We start from the raw sequence: 20,691 nt of genomic DNA, 5'->3' as shown, positions 1-20,691 counted from the left end.
TGTTCTTAAACAAATGAAACTTTAACATAGAAATAAATAGTCCTACTTAGTGAGCCTAAACAACTAGAGTCAAAAAAAAGCTTAAGCCCATTAGCAGAATTAATATTTTATCCTCTCTATCACCTAACACACGCACAATTCCCACAACAGACAACAGAGTGTTTTTACTCTCTCGTATCCACCCAGTCATATCATACCACAACATGGGCTGTTTGTAAAAGACATATATGGCCCCCTCCCAACGATTGCCAAGTCCATAAATGATTGACAATGACCACCATAATAGGAAATTACAACCCAAGCAATAACTATGAGGCAAAAATGTTAACGTAGGGCTGAACTGTTTTCGTCCTATGATACTGATCTGAACTTGTCCTAACAAAACTATTGAATTGACCTTTCATATATTGATACACACAATTATAGGAGTCATCTATTGACTACAGGAAATAATCCTATGAAATTTGATGACTGCCCAAAGCATTCTTTAGTTATTGAGCTGAAACAAATTCCAGTATTGAGGTCACTGTAACCTTGTCTTTTGACCCCCCAAAACAAAACAAGACATCTACTAACCATATGCAATTATCCTACCAAGTTTGACCACTGTTTGCCAAAGCACTGTTTAGTTATCGAGTGGAAAATGTTTCAAGTCTCAAGGTCACTGTGACCTTGGCCACTGACCTACTAACCCCAGAAATATAACGGTCACCTACAGACCACAGGCAATCATCCTATGAAGTTTGACTGTTTGAAGTCTCAAGGTCACTGTGACCCCCAAGACTATTGGGGTCATCTACTCACCACAGGCAATCATCCTATGAAGTTTGATGAAAGTAGACCAAGGCATTCTTTAGCTATTCAGCTGAAATCATTTTCAGTCTCACAGTCCTTGTGACCGTGACCTTTGAGTGGAGCTTATCAAAGTGAGCTACTTTAACCCCTCTATCACCCATCAAGCCACAAACATTAAAACTACTCTACCTCTTTACAATCACAATACATTCAAACAACATGTTTCATTTTAGACAGCTCTGCTCATATGTCTATGAATGTTGTAACTTCTCCCACTAAAAACAATAGGTTTTAATTGATGAAAGGTTCTAGATAAGTCCCTGAGTAATAAATATTTTATTGAAGAAATGGGGACAAGGAATCTTTAAAAGAGTAAGTAGGAGCCTACACTTTTCTCAGGACATAAAATTAAAGTTTGGTTCTCAATATCACGATCCTATACCACTTTCATACTGACAAAAATCTGACAGCCTAGTAATTTTCATAGCCTAATGAAATTAACAAATGATATAAGTACACATACTTGATTATAGCAATATACAGAGATGAGCAGTCTTAAAATATGTCTGTAGTACAAATAAACTTTCTTATATATCAAACTGTCATGGTGTTTTAGAGACAGGCTAAATTGCTATACAAACATAGTCATGCGTGTTAAAAAACAAAGCTGGACAAAGTCTTTTTAGGCCATTTTTTAGCCAGTATTTACAGAAAACCTTGTGGAATATTACACAAAAAATAGAACAAATGCTAATAAATACAAGTTATCTTACTTCCTGAACATTAATAGATACATTGATGCTATATATAATATAATTAAATTGAAGAAAATCTCCTAAACTTTGCATCATTATGTTATATTACACATACAAAAGTTAACATATCTATAGTCTTTATGAGCAGTCGTAAAGTGTTTCTAAATTTCAAGTATATATTTTTGTTTGTTTATCATTTCACACAGATTTTCAAGATAATGTCCTGCTACTCTTAACATTTCCTTTTCAGTAAATTTCAAGATAAAGACTGCCTGAGTACCAATCATAGATAAGAACCAGGAAGTATTTAAGTGTCGAAGTCAAACATACATGTAAACTTTTCGTGCTAACAACTAGAACTAAAGTTGTAACAAGTTGATATCTAAATAAAGAAAACAGCTGCTTTTTGTAAACAAATAGCAATAATCAGGGGGCAGACTGCGTGAGGCCTGGTTCAAGGGTTATAAAACTGTGTTATGGTGACCAGTCTCTAAACTCTAGTACTTGATTGGTTGTTTTTGAGCACAATTTTGAAACTGACCATTGGCAAGGTTGCAGAATGAGACTCACAGGTACCCAAACACTGATTTATAACCTAGGAGCAAGAACATGCATGCATTTAATCTCAAAATATACTCTAGAAACCTGGAGTCATAAGAGATTAGGAACTTGTGTTTTTATGACCGACATATTAGGCCATGAAAAATTGCAAGAAAAGTCATATTTACATTATATAAGAATATTTCTTTACAGCAACTCTTTCGCATATCTTCAGTAAGACAAACGTATCAGACTACATGACTTTTGTTAAATGGTCTTTAGTACTGTTTACTGTTATTGACCTCTTTTCTTTCTGGAGAATTTCAAGAGTTTCAAGTTGGAGAACAGCCCTAAGAGTATAGGGGGTATGGTAGAACTTACAGACCTTCACCAAGTTAGCTGGATGACTTCCTAACTAAACTATCAGTGCAGGACTTGAACCTACAGAGGTAAGGGGATGGTGATTAAACCTTAATCACTCAGCCATGGAGGACCCCTTTATGTATCTAAGGATACAAACACTTTTCATTCAATTTGTGAAAAAGTAGCTTTAAATCATATAATTACACAGCTGCAATAATACCTATCAGTTACAACAAGACATTACGAACAAAAATAATGTATGTACAGGAAATGTATGTATAATACCGCTTACTTTAACAGAAATAATACTGACAACATTATCTATTTCCAAGGCCTGTCTCAATTAACATCTTAGTAGCAGTCAAAAACTAAAATATTTCATTTAAAACCACCAAATTTTCAATTTGTTGATCCCAGGTACTGGGATTGTGATTATAAGTACAACAGTTGTTCTTGATTGTGTTGCCAACACTGCAATTTGAGAGTTTCTGTATGTTCTAAATTTAATGGATCTGTCAGGATTTTAAATGAGTACCCGGCAGGGTTTTCATGAAACAAAAATCTAACCACTTCTAATCATAGAGAGGACAATGTTTCTCTTGTGGCACATAGGTATTACCATCTCAAATGGATGAGGAGTATCTTAAAATCTAACATTTTGGCAACATCAATTTGGCTGTCAATGGCAAGTTTACAATGTACTTCATTCAAAAAGTAAAGAAGATTCTGGTATTCTAACATGCTTAATTTTCATGAAATCTTTAATAAATTTATTCAGTTTTTTTTCTACGCCGAAGGATTCAAATGCAATATACTCAACTCTATTGTTTACTGTTCTTAAAAAGATATCATCATAACAAAGGCATGCAGGAAACACATTATTAAACAACAATAGTAAGGTGGATTGAAATGAATTTACCCCAAATATACAAGAAAAGTTTATATTCCCAAAGAAAATTTAATACACTAAGATATATAAATGCCAAGATTTAAAAGAATTCAGCCAGTGGTCCCTTTTATCATGACAGCTCACATACATGAAACTGTTACTTATATAAATTTACTTAACATAACTAAATGAGCCCCACTGTGTGAAAACCAACCTTAGGGCTTTGCTATATTTTTGTATAAGCTTCAGCTCCTGTATACCAGTATATAGACCGTATATGGTCGGAAAGTCCGAACATTAGTTTTCACACAGCAGTGCTCAAATATACTAAATAACATCTATTTGTCCATTTCTTCCTCTGCATAGTAGTCTTCCTCCATCATGCTGCTGTCCTCCGAGATCTCACCTTCCCGGACACCTTTAGAACTATCCCTCGAAACCTCTTCATCTGGACAAGAACTATCCTTCGAAACGTCTTCTGTTAAACTGCCAGACAAACCATCTCCAGTCATATCTCGACCCTCGACCCCTTCTTCCATGTGAGTGATCATGTGACTAATCAGGCGTTCCTTACGTGCATACTCGGCAGGGCACTGATCACATTTGTAGGGTTTCTCGCCACTGTGGGTGCGTTTGTGACGACGAAGGTCACTGCTCGTTAGAAAACCTTTGTCACATTCATTACATTTGTAGGGACGCTCGTTACGATGAACACGCAGATGTACCTAAAAAAGTAAGTTTTTGTATATGTGCATGACTTAAGAGGGCAACTGTGAAGTTTGCGACAGCATTCATATTTTTTTGACAAAACAAAGTAACTGTTTGTGTATAGGAGTAAGGCAAACAATGTATTTTAAATTCAAATGAGGTCTTTATCACAGAAATTAAATATATCTGACATAAAATCTCTTCATGCTTCAATAATTTCCATAAATTAACCTTAAGCCTGCTGGCAGCAAGTGATTTTGCCTTTGCGACCAGTGCAGACCAAGATCAACCTGCACGTCTGTGCGGGCTGATCATGTTCTGCAAGGGCTGTTTGCTATTCAGTCAGTAAATTTTCAGTGAACACTCCTTTGAATAATAAGTGGTACTGCCCAAACTGAATGATGGACCAATCCATTTTAGAAATTTAGCAGAGTAAAGGTTAAATAAAAGTGGATATCTAATGTATTTTTTTCAACTTCAAAAGCTAAAAGTAAATATATGAGTTTTGTTTTTACTACAGCAAGAACATAAACATGTTTTATTTCATACATTTTGTCCCATACTGTACTACTGATATTCAAAACGAAAATCCTACTACATCTTATGAGGATCAATAGTAAGAAAATGATATTCTTAGGCTTACCTGTAAATTACTGTAATAAGTAAATGTCTTTGCACATATCGGACAGGTGTGCTGTTTCTCCTGATTGTGTATCCACATATGTGTCATGAGGTTATGGTTCCGTGTAAAAATTTTCTGACATAAATCACAAGAGTATGGCCGCTCACCACTGTGTTTCTGCAAAAAACATCAAACTAATGATTAAATTAAATATAATATTTCAATTTCAATACTGCAAAAATTTGTCAATTTCAACAAGACATTAATTCAATATCATCAAAATGAATTTTCTTCGTGTTATACAATGGTAACTCCATTCTGACAGTAAAACAGGAGTAAATACAGTAAAATTTTCGTGGGCATGAAGTTTGAGGTTTGAGCTATAAGTGGCTATTTCGTGATATAAAACTGGATTTCAAATTTTTGGATGTAATTAGTGGGATTATTACCTCTTTCTTGAGATTTATTCTTGGGATTCATTCAATCAATACATCCATGAAAATCAGTCCCCCACCCCCAACAAATATCGATGATTTCACAGTAATATTAAGATGAAAATATTATGATTTTACAGTAAATGTGTGAAAAGAAATATAAAAGTAAAAGATTTATAAGAAAATACATACTTTTACGAAATGCCTATTGCATTACATAGCGGATATTTTTGTTCTCTAACAAGAATGAATAAAGTAACAAACCTTGAAATGATCTACATAACTACTGAAGTCTGTAAACTCTTCCTTGCATTTTGTACACTGGTAGTCCTGCTGCTGTGTTTGGTGAGTTTTACGGTGTTCAACGATACTGTCAACACTGTCAAACTTTTCAGAACAATGCTCGCAAGTAAATGTTGTCCCATCAGTTCGCTGAGTACAGCTGTGTTCTTGCAACTGTTCCAATTCTTCAAATCCTTTGTAACACTTCGTACATTTATGAGGTTTGTATACTCCGCAATACTGGCGCTCGTGTTTAGAGAGGTAGTCGGCACGTTTGAAAGTCTTGCCGCAAACTGAGCAAGCATGCTTTCTTAAGTTATTATGAACATTCATGTGACGATTTAAGTCACATTTCTGTGAGAAGGATTTTCCGCATTGTATACATAAATGAGGTCTGTTTCCACCATGACTGATCAGGTGACGATTTAGATGATACTTTGTATCATAAACTTTAGGACAAAGTTTACACTGGTAATACTTCAGATCATTCACACATTTTATTTCATATAAAAGTTTACAAGCTTTGGAGGATTCCTCGTCAGAATCTTTATTTGACTTGGCAGATGACTGGGGACTTTCAACATTTGTTGTTTCATTTACCAAATTAACTGGACTACAAGAATTTCTTGATTCAAATTTATGACTTTCAAAAGAATGTCGGGATCTCTTGTACACTGAATGATCTATCAGCAATGAATCATCTGGCTCACGTTTAACTGAATGTTGTAAGCTTTCAACCTTTACTATTTTAAACAGAGGCTGATCACATGGTTCTGGTTTCATAGATAAATCCAGAGCCGCATCAGCACTGACAACTGGTTTGACATCTCCATTGACACAATCAGGTTCTTGTTTTATTTCAGTTTTCACCTTAATTTCTTCACTTGTATTATCTTCCACCTTTTTGTTTACAGCAGCAATGCCATCAGTTGCTACTCCAATCAATGGTGCAAATTCTCCAATGATTTCATGCAAACCAGCTGAGTCTATATTTCTCATCTTAAAGTCAGAAAGAGCTCCACCAAACTGATTAAATAAATCTGTCATGGTGACTAAAAATGTGAGCAGTGGAATGTTAATGAAAGTAAAAATCACCTAAAATTATGTAAAAATAGATATATTCAATAAAAAAGGAATGTCACTATATGGAATGTGATGAAGTTGATGACGCACATAGATTCTCAGTCCATTATCATTTGGAATGTGCACACAACAGGAGTGTTAACTCTTTCAATTCATTTTCAAAACTTGAACACATTTCTTCCGCAAAAATTATGCATAATCAGTTCACAATGCTGCATAAAGAACATGCTTATAGAAACAATGTTTGTTTCGACTTATTCGAATGCATACTTAACATATACATTGTGACACAGAAATAAAAGCCTCATAGTCTGACCTTACTGCACTAAAACACATTACTCTCCACATGAAGTATGATGTACAGGATTCAAGACAGTGACAGACAGTCACAAATGTATAGCTATGTGATGAGCTGTTGATCTGACTGCATCATGGTTGAAAATTTTGATGCCCTGAAAAACGGAAATGAACAAAATGTAATAAATTTGCTTAAATGTTTTTAGGTTAATAGACTTGTTTCCATTTTCTGGACATTTGCAATTTATAAATGTACACAGAAACACATCCACTTAAAAAACAGCATCATGGATGTAAATTCCAATGGCAATTAAGTCTGAAGTGCTACTTAACCTTTAGCCTGCTGGCAGCATTGACAAAGTAAACTTAAGTATCGTTTGACTTATACGCATTTTCTACTAAAGCCCTACAGTAAACCTCACAAGTCTAAGGAACTCGGATATAAGGAACACTCGGTTATAAGGAACAGTTTAAAAACACCTAATCTAAAACAGTAAAGCGCTCTCTAAAAAAGAAGATATAAAATAACCGACAAGTAATAAACTCAAAATGTGGCCATTCTTACCGACGTACTTTTTGGCTTAGTTTAGGTTTAACACCGTGTTTCAACACTATTTCAGTCATATACATGCAGGCAGTTTACCGTACCATCTCTCAGGGAAAGGACCGGTACTAGACTCACAACTTTCTCAAACAAAGATTTATGGTCAGCCTGGACTGTGAACTGTGACATAGCCCTTTTCAAACGTCAGTCAAATAGTGTTCGCTATACAAATTGTGTTTGTTATACAAACCTCGGTTACAAGGAACTAGTTCGCTATACGAATATAAGGAATCTCAGTTATAAGGAGCAATCTTTAGAGGTCCCAAGCTGTTCCTTTTAAGTGAGGTTAACTGTATTTTGTTATTGTTGTTTTCTACCGACAATTCTTTTTATCTGGACCTGCTGCTTAGTACGATATTGTGAAAGACTTGCCTTTATCCCTATTTTTCTTTAATGTGGTGCCAGTCAATGGCAAAATTTATATAGAAAAAACCAATGATTGGGATTTCCCGCCGATCAGCAGCATCTAATTTCGTATTAGTTTTATGTCAGTTTCATGCTAAAAAGTTGGAAATCATCAGGCGTCTAAAGCAAGATTTCACAATTGCAGACTAAATGCTCCCTATTAAATTTTTTAACAATATGTAAAAATTAGAAAAAAAGAGCTTTTTAACACAAAGAGCACTTTTAAGCTTATAATTTGTTCTTACAAACCCAACAAGTGTATAAAATACAATTACTGAACTTTTTCTTTCATAAAGGATGCAAGTATTGGGTATTTACCCTTGCTTTTTTCCTATGTGATCATCTCTATAGATTTGAAAGCGGGGATATTTTACAATAAAACAAGATACATTTAGACGGTAAACGTGTATTCTGTGATCAAAAGAAAATAACAGGTGTGAAAATTACCATGTTTCTTTTTTACAAAGGGGCACCTGTTGAGACAATTAGAGCAGACGGGCCCCAATGTATTTGTACAAAATTGTGATTAATTATTACAAATCTGTAACCCGTCCTGTAGTCTAAATATTTTTGACGCTTGAACTGCGTTTTTGTGATCCAGACTTAGATTGATCCTGGTTGAATCAAATGCTTTATGAAATACTTCCTATTGAGCTTCGGAATACACAGATTAGTTATGATAATTCTTCTAATTCTTCGTAAAAAATGAATTTTTGAAGCCATTTAAGTCAGTGATTTATTGAAGTATGATGTCAACTGGGATTTCAGGAGAAACCCTTACTGTCCCTAAATCTACAACCCCAGCTTCTACAGAGACCCACTACCAGGTAAATCCCATATTGAGATTGAGTCAGTGACTCAATTTATTTCCCCATGTCATGTTTATCGTTTGTTTATACGTGTGTAAACTATTTTTGATTAAGACCTGAAACCCTGTATATTTGAAATCCTAAATAAACATTTAGTAGAACTAATTTTGCTTAAATCTAATGTGCAACTTAAAAATAGGAAACTGTAAACAAGTGTCTTTCAGAAGGGTATGATTTGTACCACATGACTCTGATTCTACAGGATCATTTTAGTACCTCGTTACAAGAGTGTAACTTAAAAATCCACTTGTCCATGGTCGAAATTCACTGGTCTGGATTTTCAACTTTTAAACCTGCATGAAACTGCCAATAATTATTTATTTTGGACAATGATCTATTAGGTAGTAAACAAAGCAAACATAATACAGTATATGACAAACAACAAGTGATCAACACTTTTGACTATCAGAATGCGGAAAAAGGTGCTAGATTTAGATGCAAATGCAATTATAATAGAGGAAACTGTCGTCCTTACATACCTCCAATGGGCGCTAAATGCCTCGATGATTTTGCCTATGCCAACAACTTATGTTCAAATTAGAAACTTCTGGATACAGGCCAGCAAAGTGTCTTTTCATTTCATGTCTTTTCCATACATGCCATAATTTTTCAGAACGTTTCCGGGATTCTGAGTTAAAATTTCCGGGATTTTTACCTTTTGTCCGGGACATACATCGTGACATTGGTATTCGTCTGTTTCATGCAAAAATATCGTAATATTACATGTAGTTTTGCCAGATAAACATTGTTCACTCGCTTACAATGTTTTAATTTGCTGCAAATGTTGTCTCGAGCTTTCCAAGGGAGGTAAATACATGTACGGGTAATACACATCTATAGTTCGGCACGTGAATTTATTGCGTTCCTGAGGTGAACAGAATTAGACTTACAGATCAACCTGGTCATTGTGATTTAGATTCTAGCTAATTTGGTATCATTCTAAAGCTTAAACATTTATCTAATAATTAAATTGAATCCTTAAAGGAATAAAATATATCTTGTAAATAAAATCGCTAATATAAAATTTTTGGAGTCGGGTCAATTTCCATGGGTCGGTCGGCAAAGGCATTCAATATAAATGCATAAATGATGATGTAAGCACTGTGCTTAAGATCAAGATGTGACAGCTAGTGGCACAGTGGTCATACATTATAGCAAATTTGTTATTTTCTTTCAAAACATATATCATTTTTAAAGAGAATATGAGTATTGCAGGTAACAGAAAACCTGTCTTGTGTGACTTTTTAACAGTAGGCGTAAGGCGTAAGAAACTTTATTTTATTGAATGTCATCCTGAGAAACAACACTTACGGGAATCGTGAGTAGAAAACAACAAAATGATGCTTAAATAGAAAATATTCACAAGTTGTATATATGTGTACTTTGTACTATTTTATTCCCAAAAGTGGTTTACAGATACCAGCATTGGCTGGATTATATATAGTCCAGGCCTTTTTCTCATCATTTTGGGAATGCCACTAACACAGGATCAATTGGGAAAATACCTCTGTTATTTGTCTTAATTGGGAATAATAGAAACTTAACAAAATATAATTAATTTCTTTCTGAATAATATTTTAAACTGTGAGATAGAATTTTGATAACTGTTAACTTAATCCAATGAGTAACAGTTTAAAAAATAACAAAACTATTTTTGAAAAGCAAAAGAAACCTGGGCAGTGACAATGGTTTGGGAATTTTAAGTTCAACATTGGGAAAAAAACATACTTTTTTGCTTTGGGATTGCCTCCTTTTACGGGTGGTAGCTTTATAGGGGAAAAAAGCCCTGTAGTCCATGTCATGGAGACACTAAAGGAAGTCAAAGCTGTTGTCCGTTTAACGTTGACTGTTGACTTCATTAACCGGAAGAATAACAAGTGACGAACAGGACGTTATAACATGATACAAAACCGCGCATCTTAACAGAATGGATAACTTAACGTGACAGTTCAACTAATTGTAATAGCCGGATTGTTTACATTTTTATGCCCCCGCCATAAAATGGGGGGTGGTGGGTGGCATATAGTGTTACCCCTGTCCGTGTGTGTTCGGGAAAGGGTGGTGTTCGTGTCCGGGCCATAACTTTGACATGCATGGTCTGATTTCAGAATAATTTGACATAAATGATAAGCATGGATAGACGATTTGTCTTGCTTAAAACCATTTCACTAGCTCAAAGGTCAAGGTCACAGTCCTTGGTTGAACTTAGCCAATTTTCACTACATAAGTGGTCTTCGTGTCCGGGCCATAACTTTGACATGCATGGTCAGATTTCAGAGTAATTTTACACAAGTGATAAGCATGGATAGACGATGTGTCATGCGCCAAAACCATTTCACTAGCTCAAAGGTCAAGGTCACAGTCCTTGGTTGAACTTAGCCAATTTTCACTACATATATACTGATAATGTGGTCTTCATGTCCAGTCCACAACTTTGACATGCATGGTCAATTTCAAAATAATTTGACTCAAATGATAAGCATGGATAGACGATGTGTCCTGCGCCAAAACCATTTCACTAGCTCAAAGATCAAGGTCACAGTCCTTGGTTGAACGTAGCCAATTTTCACTACGTATATACTGATAATGTGGTCTTCATGTCCAGTCCATAACTTTGACATGCATGGTCTGATTTCAAAATAATTTGACACAAATGATAAGCATGGATAGACGATGTGTCATGCGCAAAAACCTTTTCACTAGCTCAAAGGTCAAGGTCACAATCTTTGGTTGAACTTAGCCAATTTTCACTACATATACAGAATACTAAATTTTCTGGTTTTCTACAATATTTTTATTTTGTAAATAAATAGGGCCAAGAGTCCTTCTTTTAGTTTGTGAGCAGTACTATGCCTGTGACCTTTCTCATGTTGTGGGGGCATCCGTGTCTATGACACATTTCTAGTTTCTTTAAACGTTTATATACAATGGTTCCCACAGTTTAAAAAAGTGTTGAAATATGATGGTCATTCTTAAAAAGTCTCGAAAAGGGTCCAAAAGGTCAGGACTGCTGAAATTTAAAAAATTTACAGTTTAAAAAAGTCCTTAAATTGAGAGTTTTGTAAATGTTTTTAACTACTACTAGTATGTGAAGAAATGAAGGAAAAAATGTGGAGGTAATTCTGGTGACCATAAATGTACTGCAGCAAAATATGTTATTTGTACAGGTGTTAAACAAACAGTGGGACAAAAACATTGGTTTTTAGTTTGCCCTGTCTTCACTGTGTGAAAGTAGCACTCTGCAAAGTGTTTTACTCAGGTTATTCTGGATATGTTTGTATGTGTTTCACACATGTTAAGAATCAGACAGTATTATTTGTCGACTTAAATAATTTTATGAGATAAACTGCAATTCTTACTAACCTTAGGAATTTGCAAGTTTATAAAAATTTATTGACATTCCTTTTATGATTGTCATGTTGTAACATGTTGCAATAATTAACGTGAGAAGAATTCCCATTTTAAATACATGTAGTTTTATTTTTTAAAATGAAAAAAGGGAGAAAAATGAGTAATGATAATTGCTATTTTATAAGAGAACAAAATTTATACCAACATATGCATAAGGCTAAAATTATGAAACACTATATTAATTCAAGCATTCAATCAAGCTGTAGTATACAACACTTAGTAAATAAGCCGAAATGGTCATTGCCAAATAACATTAAATGTTCGGGCTACCAGACAAAAATATTGTAGCCCAATGGGCTACCAATAAATTTGCAAATTTCTGAAACCCTGCTATAGTTAATGTTTATATGTATATGTCAAAGTAAACATAAAAATTATGCCATTGGACTTGTGAATATTTTCTACTCCAACACTGCTTTGTTGTTGTTGTTTTCTACCCATCATTCCAGCAACTGATGTTTCACAGTAAACCATTTTCAGGACGACTTTCGATAAAACAAAATTTTGTTGTAAAACAGTCAAATTCGAAATTGTAAAAAAGTGGTATAAATTGATTCAGTAATGACTTGAGTTACATATAGTACATTCCTTTAGTTTCAGAAGGTACATTCTTGGCTGAAATATAAAAAAAGAAAGTGATTTTCAATTTTTGGAAATTCAAATTTAAAATTCAGGAATGCCAATGGGTTTGGGACCAAACTTCATCCCAAATTATCCTGAAAGAAAAAAACATTGGAATTACTGGTAGTCAACATTTTAAAGCTATCAATAATTAAATATTCATGATTCATTGACATATTGGCAAGTCAGAATGTCACTGGTGGTTTTTGCTGTGACTTTTTGAACTGAATAAGGTTATTATGCTTTAGATGTCTGTGTCATATGAATCATACTTTTAGTGTGACTATTTAATATATATGTTGTTGTTGTTGTATATACATGTATATACTAAAGCTTTAAAATAATTGTTGTCACATTTTCACATGTCTTTCTCCAAAACTGCTTGGCCTAATGGTTTTAAACCCCACACAAGTCTTTAACATCAAGAGTTGACCTCGCAGTAATGTTGCATATATAAATAGCTTTTAGTTAGTCAAAATTATGTCCCCTTTTTATGCCCCCACATATTTATGTGGGAGGCATATAGCGTTGCTGCTGTCTATACGTTCATCCGTATGTACGTCCTCAAATCTTGTGTGTCCAACTTCTTCCACACTATTAGCCTGATTTGCTTCAAACTGTCACAGATCAACAAGCTTGATGTGTACTTGACCACAAAGGAAGGATTTTTTTCTGCCACTATTTTAACTGCAGTTATGGCCCTTTGGTATTTTTTAGCTTGACTCTAATTGATAATTGGTTCATGAACTACATGTATATCTGCAATTGATAATTGTCAGAGTCATGAATAGTTACTTTAATTGATAACTGAATCATGAACCATGGCAAGTCTAATAGATAAGTAAATCATAAATCACTCAATGGATTTTCACCAAAACCTTGACATGTAGCATTTTTGCATGAAATTTTTTCAAGTTTTTTTTTCAAATGGTTCTTTGCTGCAACACACACAGTTAAAAATATAAAAACCTTCAAACAATGTCAAATTGTATTTTCCCCAAACATGGCTTCTTCTGCCAAAGTACATGTATCTTCACAATGACAACATATTTGTATAAACAGTCTTCATCATTTAAGTTACAGTAGAAATATTCATTATAAATACATGCCCTGGGTGTAAACTAGTTCAGTATATGAAATGGAAAATTATAAGGAAATCAATACTGTATTTAAGATCAAAATTTCATATGCAGTTTTTGAAATAAGCAGGCATTCGTGTGAGATGAAGCTTTACTAAACTCTAGAGAAGTTATAACGCTATAATGTTCATTTTTCATAAAGGCCAAAACTATTTTTATGTTGACAGACGTGGCTTTTGCACAGTTAAAATAGGCATGGATCCATAATTTTCATTTATTTACCTAGTAAGAAAAAGTTTTAAAAAACTTTCTAGTATAAAGTTATAAAAACCTATCAGTTCAGACCTTTTATGATTTTACAAGCAACAGAACTTGCCCATTAATCAGTTGTTAAAAAAGAATAAGAAAAACTGCATCAAAATTCTCTTGTCTGTTCTTAAAAATTTATATGTATACTAACAATATTTTTAAATTCTTTTATTCAGATACTTACTAGTAGATCAATAAAATAAAGTAAATAGGTAGTTAAAACTTGCTAATAATACAGTTTATGATGTAAATAAAATGGGTTATTTTTCATTTATCCCGTATAAATATTGTCTTTGGTCAGCCTATACTGTTCACCAAAAGGTTTTTTACAGTCAATGCTAGCTGATTATTTTGTCTCGCATTATTGATTTAAAAAGAAGCATAATGTCATTAGAAATAGAATAGTGGAAGTAAAATGAGTAGAAGATATCAAATATGTTAAAAGTTCCTTTATTCATTAAAAGCAAGATGTACTTGACCATTTTTCCTAATTTAAAATGTAAGATATTTTTTTCATTCATAGCTGTTTGATTAACATTTAGTAAAGTACTGCTGCCAAGTATTGAGTTTTGGAGGGAAGTGTAGGTAATAGGAATTATGTATACAATCGTTTTAGATGTTGCAGCATGACAAACTTAGTCGGTTATAAATTTTAAAAAGAAACTGTTTTTACACATTTAAGAAGGAAATTCACTGGGAGAATCTTGCTTGTGTTCTTGTATTTGATAAAATACGACAGTTTGTGAACAAATAGATACTGTATGATATTAAAGTAAAAAATTGTTAGAAATAAGAATCACTCTTCGAGTTGAAGACCTTTAGATGGCAACATAAATGTATCAGAGGATACTGGTAGTTGAACCAACAGGAGCTGCTGTAGTAGTTTTGAAAATCAATTTTAGAAACTGATGATAATAGATGATTTGTCGGGTGTTTCATTGCAGGACCTGGTGGTAGGATGTTTGTTGGCAATATGTGGAAACCTTCTCATCAGTATATCACTTAATATGCAGGTAAGGTTTTTGATATCTCATTTTGAATTTATTTAATTCAAAAGGATATGAAAGGGAAACATTTTTTACTTTCTTTAAGGGATAAGCTGTTGGCAGCTTGATGGAGCTGCTAGTTTACAAATTGATGGTGACATGATAAAACACTAGCTATTGGACATGTTTTTTTTTCTGAACAGCCCATTGGTTTATGTTTTTTTTTCTCAGTTTTCAGCTTTTGGGGAATGGTAGAAGGGACTGTTACAAACGGAAATCATGTAGTAAAAACTATAGTAGGGGAAAAATTTTGTAGTAGTCATAAATATGTTACACTTGATAGAAAAATGACTTAAAAGTGTGATGTATTGTAGTTTAAATAATACAGTTTACATAATTATTTAGATCTGCTAAGAGATTTGGTTGAAATAAACAAAAAATATGTTAAAATGGAGGTAAGAAAAATTCTGGACAGGGTAATGGGGCAAAATTTTGTTATCAAAACAGCTTAAAAGACTGACAGCTCATCTGTTTGATAAAATACATTTAATTTCATTAATTTTACTTATACCATTGTTAAGTTACAATCATTTATATTTTTTCCAGAAATACACTCACATGAAGAATGAAGAACGTGAGGTACAGATACATTATACACGTAACCCTTTATGGTGGGTTGGAGTTAGTCTCATGATTATAGGGGAGATAGGGAACTTCTCAGCTTATGGCTACGCCCCTGCCTCCCTTGTTGCTCCCCTCGGGACAACAACTGTTGTTGGTAAGACACATTCTTAAATTAGTCCCCTATGAGTATGAATATGGGTTGATAACTTAGTAATGCCATATTGTGCAATAAATGATAATATGAAGTTTTTGAGTTCAGTACTTACATGAATACAGGCAAATGTAGTATACTCTCAAAAAATTAAAAATGTCTGCTAAAATTTAATCAGTTGATCAATTATTGACTTCACCTAATTAAACAAGCTGTTTGACTTTATAAATGGGTTTTACAAAATTAATGTATTGAAATAGTAATATTCGGAAATTACACAAGCTTAATTTGAAATACATAATATAAGGAAAATATACTGTGAAATCTTTTAATTTTGTATGCATGAAATTTTGTTATTTTGTCCATTTAGGCTATTTTTTTCGGGATATGAATTGTTTTCATCTTTTAAAGACTAAATGAATGAGGATTTTGCTTGTTCATTTGGATTTAATTTATCAGATTGATGCAACCAGATGCAACCAGGAAATTCTCAAAAATAAGTCCCCCATGAATTTTAATGACTTGACAGTAGCCAACTCTAGCCCAGTTGTTGATTGCATATCTGTTGCCTATACAGATGTTTCAAATACAGGGGTGTGGGTTGGTAGTAGTTGACATCATGTTGTGGGACTTACCCCACTTGTACCTGTATTTGTTTAGCTGCCTGCCCACCTAGCTTAATAGCAAGAATGCAAATCTGTGGATCCTGGGGTCATGAGATCATCCCTGGGGTTCAGGGTGAGCTATTAATATAGGTGGATAGTCCGGCATCAGTCGTCTGGCATCAACATTTTTACTTAAACATCTTCTCCTCTAAAATTACTGGTCAGAATAACACCAGACTTGGTCTGTAGCATCCTGGCAAGGTCCCCTCTCAAGTTTATTCAAATGGAAGCACTTGGGTCCTCTTTTAGGAGCTAATAAAGCTAAAATAGAAAAACCTTTATACAACTCATGAACCAAATGATGGATCTTCATCAAACTTGGTCTGTAGCATTAATGTAAGGTCCTCTCTCAAATTTGATCAAGTCAGGGCACTTGGCCCCTTTTAGGGGCTGCTAGAGCTAAAAAAGAAACACCTTTAAACAACTTCTTCTCATGAACCACTTGATGGATCTTTATCAAATTTGGTCTGTAGCATCAGTGTAAGTCTTCTTTCAATTTTGTTCAAATGTGGGCACTAGGCCCCTATTAGGGGCCATTAGAGCTAAACATAGAAATATTTTGAAACAACTTCTTCTCCTGAACTGCTTGATGGATCTTCGTCAGGCTTAGTATGTAGCATCATTTTAAGGTTTTTCAAATGGGCACACTTGGCTCCTTTTAGGGGCCGCTAGAGCTAAAAATAGAAGACTTTTAAGCGACTTCTTCTCATGAACTGCTCGATGGATCTCCATCAAACTTGGCCTGCAGCATCATTGTAATGCAGTCTCACATTTAGTTTTCAAATGGGAGTGGGGGGTGAGGGGATGTGCTTGGCCTCTTAAAGTGGCCATTTGAGCTGAAAATAGAAAAACCTTGAAACAACTCATGAACCAAATGATGGATCTTCATCAAACTTGGTCTGTAGTATTAATGTAAGGTCCTCTCTCAAATTTGATCCAGTCAGGGCACTTGGCCCCTTCTAGAGGCTGCTAGAGCTAAAAAAAGAAACACCTTTAAACAACTTCTTCTCATGAACCACTTGATGAATCTTTTATCAAATTTGGACTGTAGCATCAGTGTAAGTCTTCTTTCAATTTTGTTCAAATGCGGGCACTTGGCCTCTTTAAGTGGCCATTTGAGCTAAAAATAGAAAAACCTTGAAACAACTTCATCCCATGAACCTCTTGATGGATCTCCATCAAACTTGATATGTAGAATCATTGTAAGGTCCCCACTCAAATTTGTTGAAACGATGGCACTTGACCTGTTTTATGTTTTTGTATACTAAACATAGATAATACCATTCATGATTCAGTGTGTCATATGTTTATTCAAAATCAAATAGTCAAGGTCAGGTGAGCAACTTCAGGCTACTATGGCCCTCTTGTTTCTGTAGTCACACCTTGGTTAAAGTTTTGCATGCAAGTACATATGGCTATCATTTAAAGGCATATATTGCTTTGAAACTTATTTTTTCTTTTTCTAGGTCAATTACCAACCTCACTAGGCCAAGTCCCATAACTCTGACATGTATTTTGGCCAAGTTATGCCCCCTTTTGGACATAGAAAACCCTGGTTAAAGTTTTACATGCAAGTTACTATCTCCAAAACTAATGCAGATATTGAATTGGAAGTTCTCACATGTGTCTTTGGGGTTATAAAACTAGGTGATAGCATCAAGTCCCATAACTCTGACATGCATTTTGGCCAAATTATGCTCCCTTTTGGACTTAAAATCCTGATTAAAGTTTTGCATGCAAGTACATATAGCTATTGCTTTAAGGCATATAGCTTTGAAACTTATTTATTCTTTTTCTAGGTCAATTACCAACCTCACTGGGTCAGGTCCCATAACTCTGACATGTAATTTGGCCAAATGATGCCCCCTTTTGGACATAGAAAACCCTGGTTAAAGTTTTGCGTGCAAGTTACTATCTCCAAAACTAATGCAGATATTGAATTGAAACTTCACATGTGTCTTTGGGGTTTTAAAACTAGGTGATAGCATCAAGTCCCATAACTCTGACCTGCATTTTGGCCAAATTATGCCCCCTTTTGGACTAAGAAAATCCTGGTTAAAGTTTTACATGCAAGTTACTATCTCCAAAACTAATGCAGATACTGAATTGAAACTCTATAGATATTTTAACATTTAGGGTAATATTCCTGCTTCTGGGACAACAATTCGAATAGTCAAGCATTGGCTGTCTTACGGACAGCTTTTGTTACATAAATAGAGGATATTACATGAGTGCCTTTCCATATTGAATTTATTAAACAAGTTGAATAAAATGATAAAATGCGAGGCTCTGCCGAGCATTTTATCAATTTTATTCAACGAGTTTAATAAATCAAATGTGGAAAGTCACAAATGTAATATTCTTTTTATCACATGTTATCCTTTCCTGTCGAAACATCAACAAATCTACTTTCTTTTACTATATAAACAAGTCAATTTGACCAACGTCTCCTGTACTGTAAATGACGTCGACGTCAAAGCTTTATTACACTAGTGTATTATCATTTTTATTTAATGGCTTTATTACACTCCCGTGACGTCAAACATGTGATAAATACTCATTCATTTTAGCACTAGTTTTTGAAATTGTGTAATGATATGCTTCATCTAATGTTGTATTGGTATATTGTTTTCAGCAAACATGTTCTTGGCTGCTATATTTTTGAAAGAGAAAATTGGAATAGAAAATTTGTGTGGTAAGTATTGATTTGTACTGAAATATGATCATCTTTAATGTTGGAAGTTTTTTAAACAGAGATTAATTAGAACTACTAAACTGATATAGTTTAACTGGAAGAGTATCACCACAGAGGATACTGGTACTAAGTCTTGTTTTCCAAGAAAACAAAATTTGACATAGAGAAGCTTGGAAAAGACTGAGACTGAGTTTTGATTATTTAAATTTGATAGGATAGATTTGGAATACCATTCAAGGGGTCATGAATTTTATCCTAAGACAGTCATCCATGATGACTGTACAAGAGATGCTTTAATTATCAGAAAATATTACCCCCCTCCAACTTTGACAAGTTGTCACATAAATACCGCACTTTTCAGTCTTGTAGGTACATGGTTTCCTTTGAACCATTCTCTACAGAAAAAGTCATGTAATTATACTTCAAATACCATGTCAGATGTAGCAATTTAATTACTGGATAGAGTTTGATATAAAATAGATATTGAACCTTGTGTCTTGCCATGTCATACGGTTAGAGGGGTATAATCAGTGATGCTGAAAACATGTTGAGGAAGAACCTTAACCGTTAGCCTGCTGGCGGCAACTGATTCTGACTTTGAGTCCAGTTATGTGCAGGCTGATCTTGGTCTGCACTGTTTGCTTTTCAGTCTGTAATTTTTCAGTGAACACCCCTTCAAATAATAAATTGTACTGCCCAAAATGAATGATAGACCAGTCCATTTTAGAAATTTAGCAGGGTAAAGGTTAAAATGGGTTTTGGGATATCATGAAAAGTTTGTTTTGCTTGTTTATTGATTGTTGGAGAAAACATGGTAGCAGCTACATGACTGGAATAGGATTTCAATATTTGTGTATATACTGATATAATGCATTTAAAAAAAAACCTCTTTTTTGTTTTTCTCTACAAAAATTTCTTCTTAGCAAGTGACATAATGACTGTAAGATAGTATTTAGCATTTTACAGAACAGTTTGTGTTGACAATGTCTACTCTATGTACCTTAAATGATAAGCATTAAGAAAGGGCAAGAAATTAATGAATGCTACAGAGTCTAAAAGTCACAAGTACCCTGTATGTCACATACTCTGTACTCTCTGTGTTTGAGTGGCCTCAGTAGCTGAGCAGTTAAGGTTGTTTACTTCATATCACTTGCTCCTCATACATTAGCCCTTATAATGCTGGACACGATTGATTCTGCCTTTGCGACCAGTGTAGATCATGATCAGCCTGCACATCCATGCAGTCTGATCATGATCTGCACTGTTTGCCATTCAGTCAGTATATTTTTGGTAAATACCCCTTTTAACAGTTAATGGTACTGTCCAAATTGAAAGATGGACAAGTTCATTATAGAAATTTAGCAGGGTAAGGGTTAGTGTCAGTTCAAAACCTTACTTTCATTTGAGGAAAAATCTAGGTTATGGAAGGTCAGTGACGCCAGGGTGCATTCTGGTGATAAACTAATGCCCGGACAGGGGACAATCTTTTAGAAACAAGTAGTCC

The 20,691-nt window shown here is 34.3% G+C and overlaps 2 protein-coding genes across 5 annotated transcripts in view; one reads left to right on the top strand and one right to left on the bottom strand.

Moving 5' to 3' along the window:
- Positions 1–393: 393 nt before the first annotated feature.
- On the bottom strand, positions 394–8,321 carry LOC128555781 (zinc finger protein 883-like). 3 transcript variants are annotated; one of them, XM_053539287.1, is made up of 5 exons: positions 8,096–8,232; positions 6,788–6,923; positions 5,371–6,414; positions 4,694–4,849; positions 394–4,067 (listed from the first exon to the last, which is right to left on the bottom strand). In XM_053539287.1, the coding sequence occupies exons 3-5, from the start codon at positions 6,385–6,387 to the stop codon at positions 3,681–3,683; spliced, it is 1,560 nt and encodes a 519-aa protein (XP_053395262.1). In that variant the 5' UTR covers positions 6,388–6,414; positions 6,788–6,923; positions 8,096–8,232; the 3' UTR covers positions 394–3,680. The 3 variants fall into 3 exon arrangements, with proteins under 3 accessions (XP_053395262.1, XP_053395261.1, XP_053395260.1); XM_053539286.1 differs by having other exon boundaries at positions 5,371–6,923; positions 8,225–8,321; XM_053539285.1 differs by having other exon boundaries at positions 5,371–6,923.
- A 90-nt stretch (positions 8,322–8,411) lies between these two features.
- Positions 8,412–20,691, top strand: part of LOC128555779 (NIPA-like protein 2) — a 44,607-nt gene continuing 32,327 nt past the window's right edge. For both annotated transcript variants that reach the window (XM_053539283.1, XM_053539282.1), the window contains exons 1-4: positions 8,412–8,604; positions 15,011–15,079; positions 15,659–15,830; positions 19,128–19,187. In XM_053539283.1, coding sequence (XP_053395258.1) covers positions 8,524–8,604; positions 15,011–15,079; positions 15,659–15,830; positions 19,128–19,187 — 382 coding nt within the window. In that variant the 5' untranslated portion in view covers positions 8,412–8,523. The remainder of the gene's footprint in view (positions 8,605–15,010; positions 15,080–15,658; positions 15,831–19,127; positions 19,188–20,691) is intronic.

Source organism: Mercenaria mercenaria, chromosome 3 (genome assembly GCF_021730395.1).
Source record: "Mercenaria mercenaria strain notata chromosome 3, MADL_Memer_1, whole genome shotgun sequence".
Taxonomy (NCBI): domain Eukaryota; kingdom Metazoa; phylum Mollusca; class Bivalvia; order Venerida; family Veneridae; genus Mercenaria; species Mercenaria mercenaria.
This window is presented reverse-complemented; position numbering and strand designations above follow the sequence as displayed.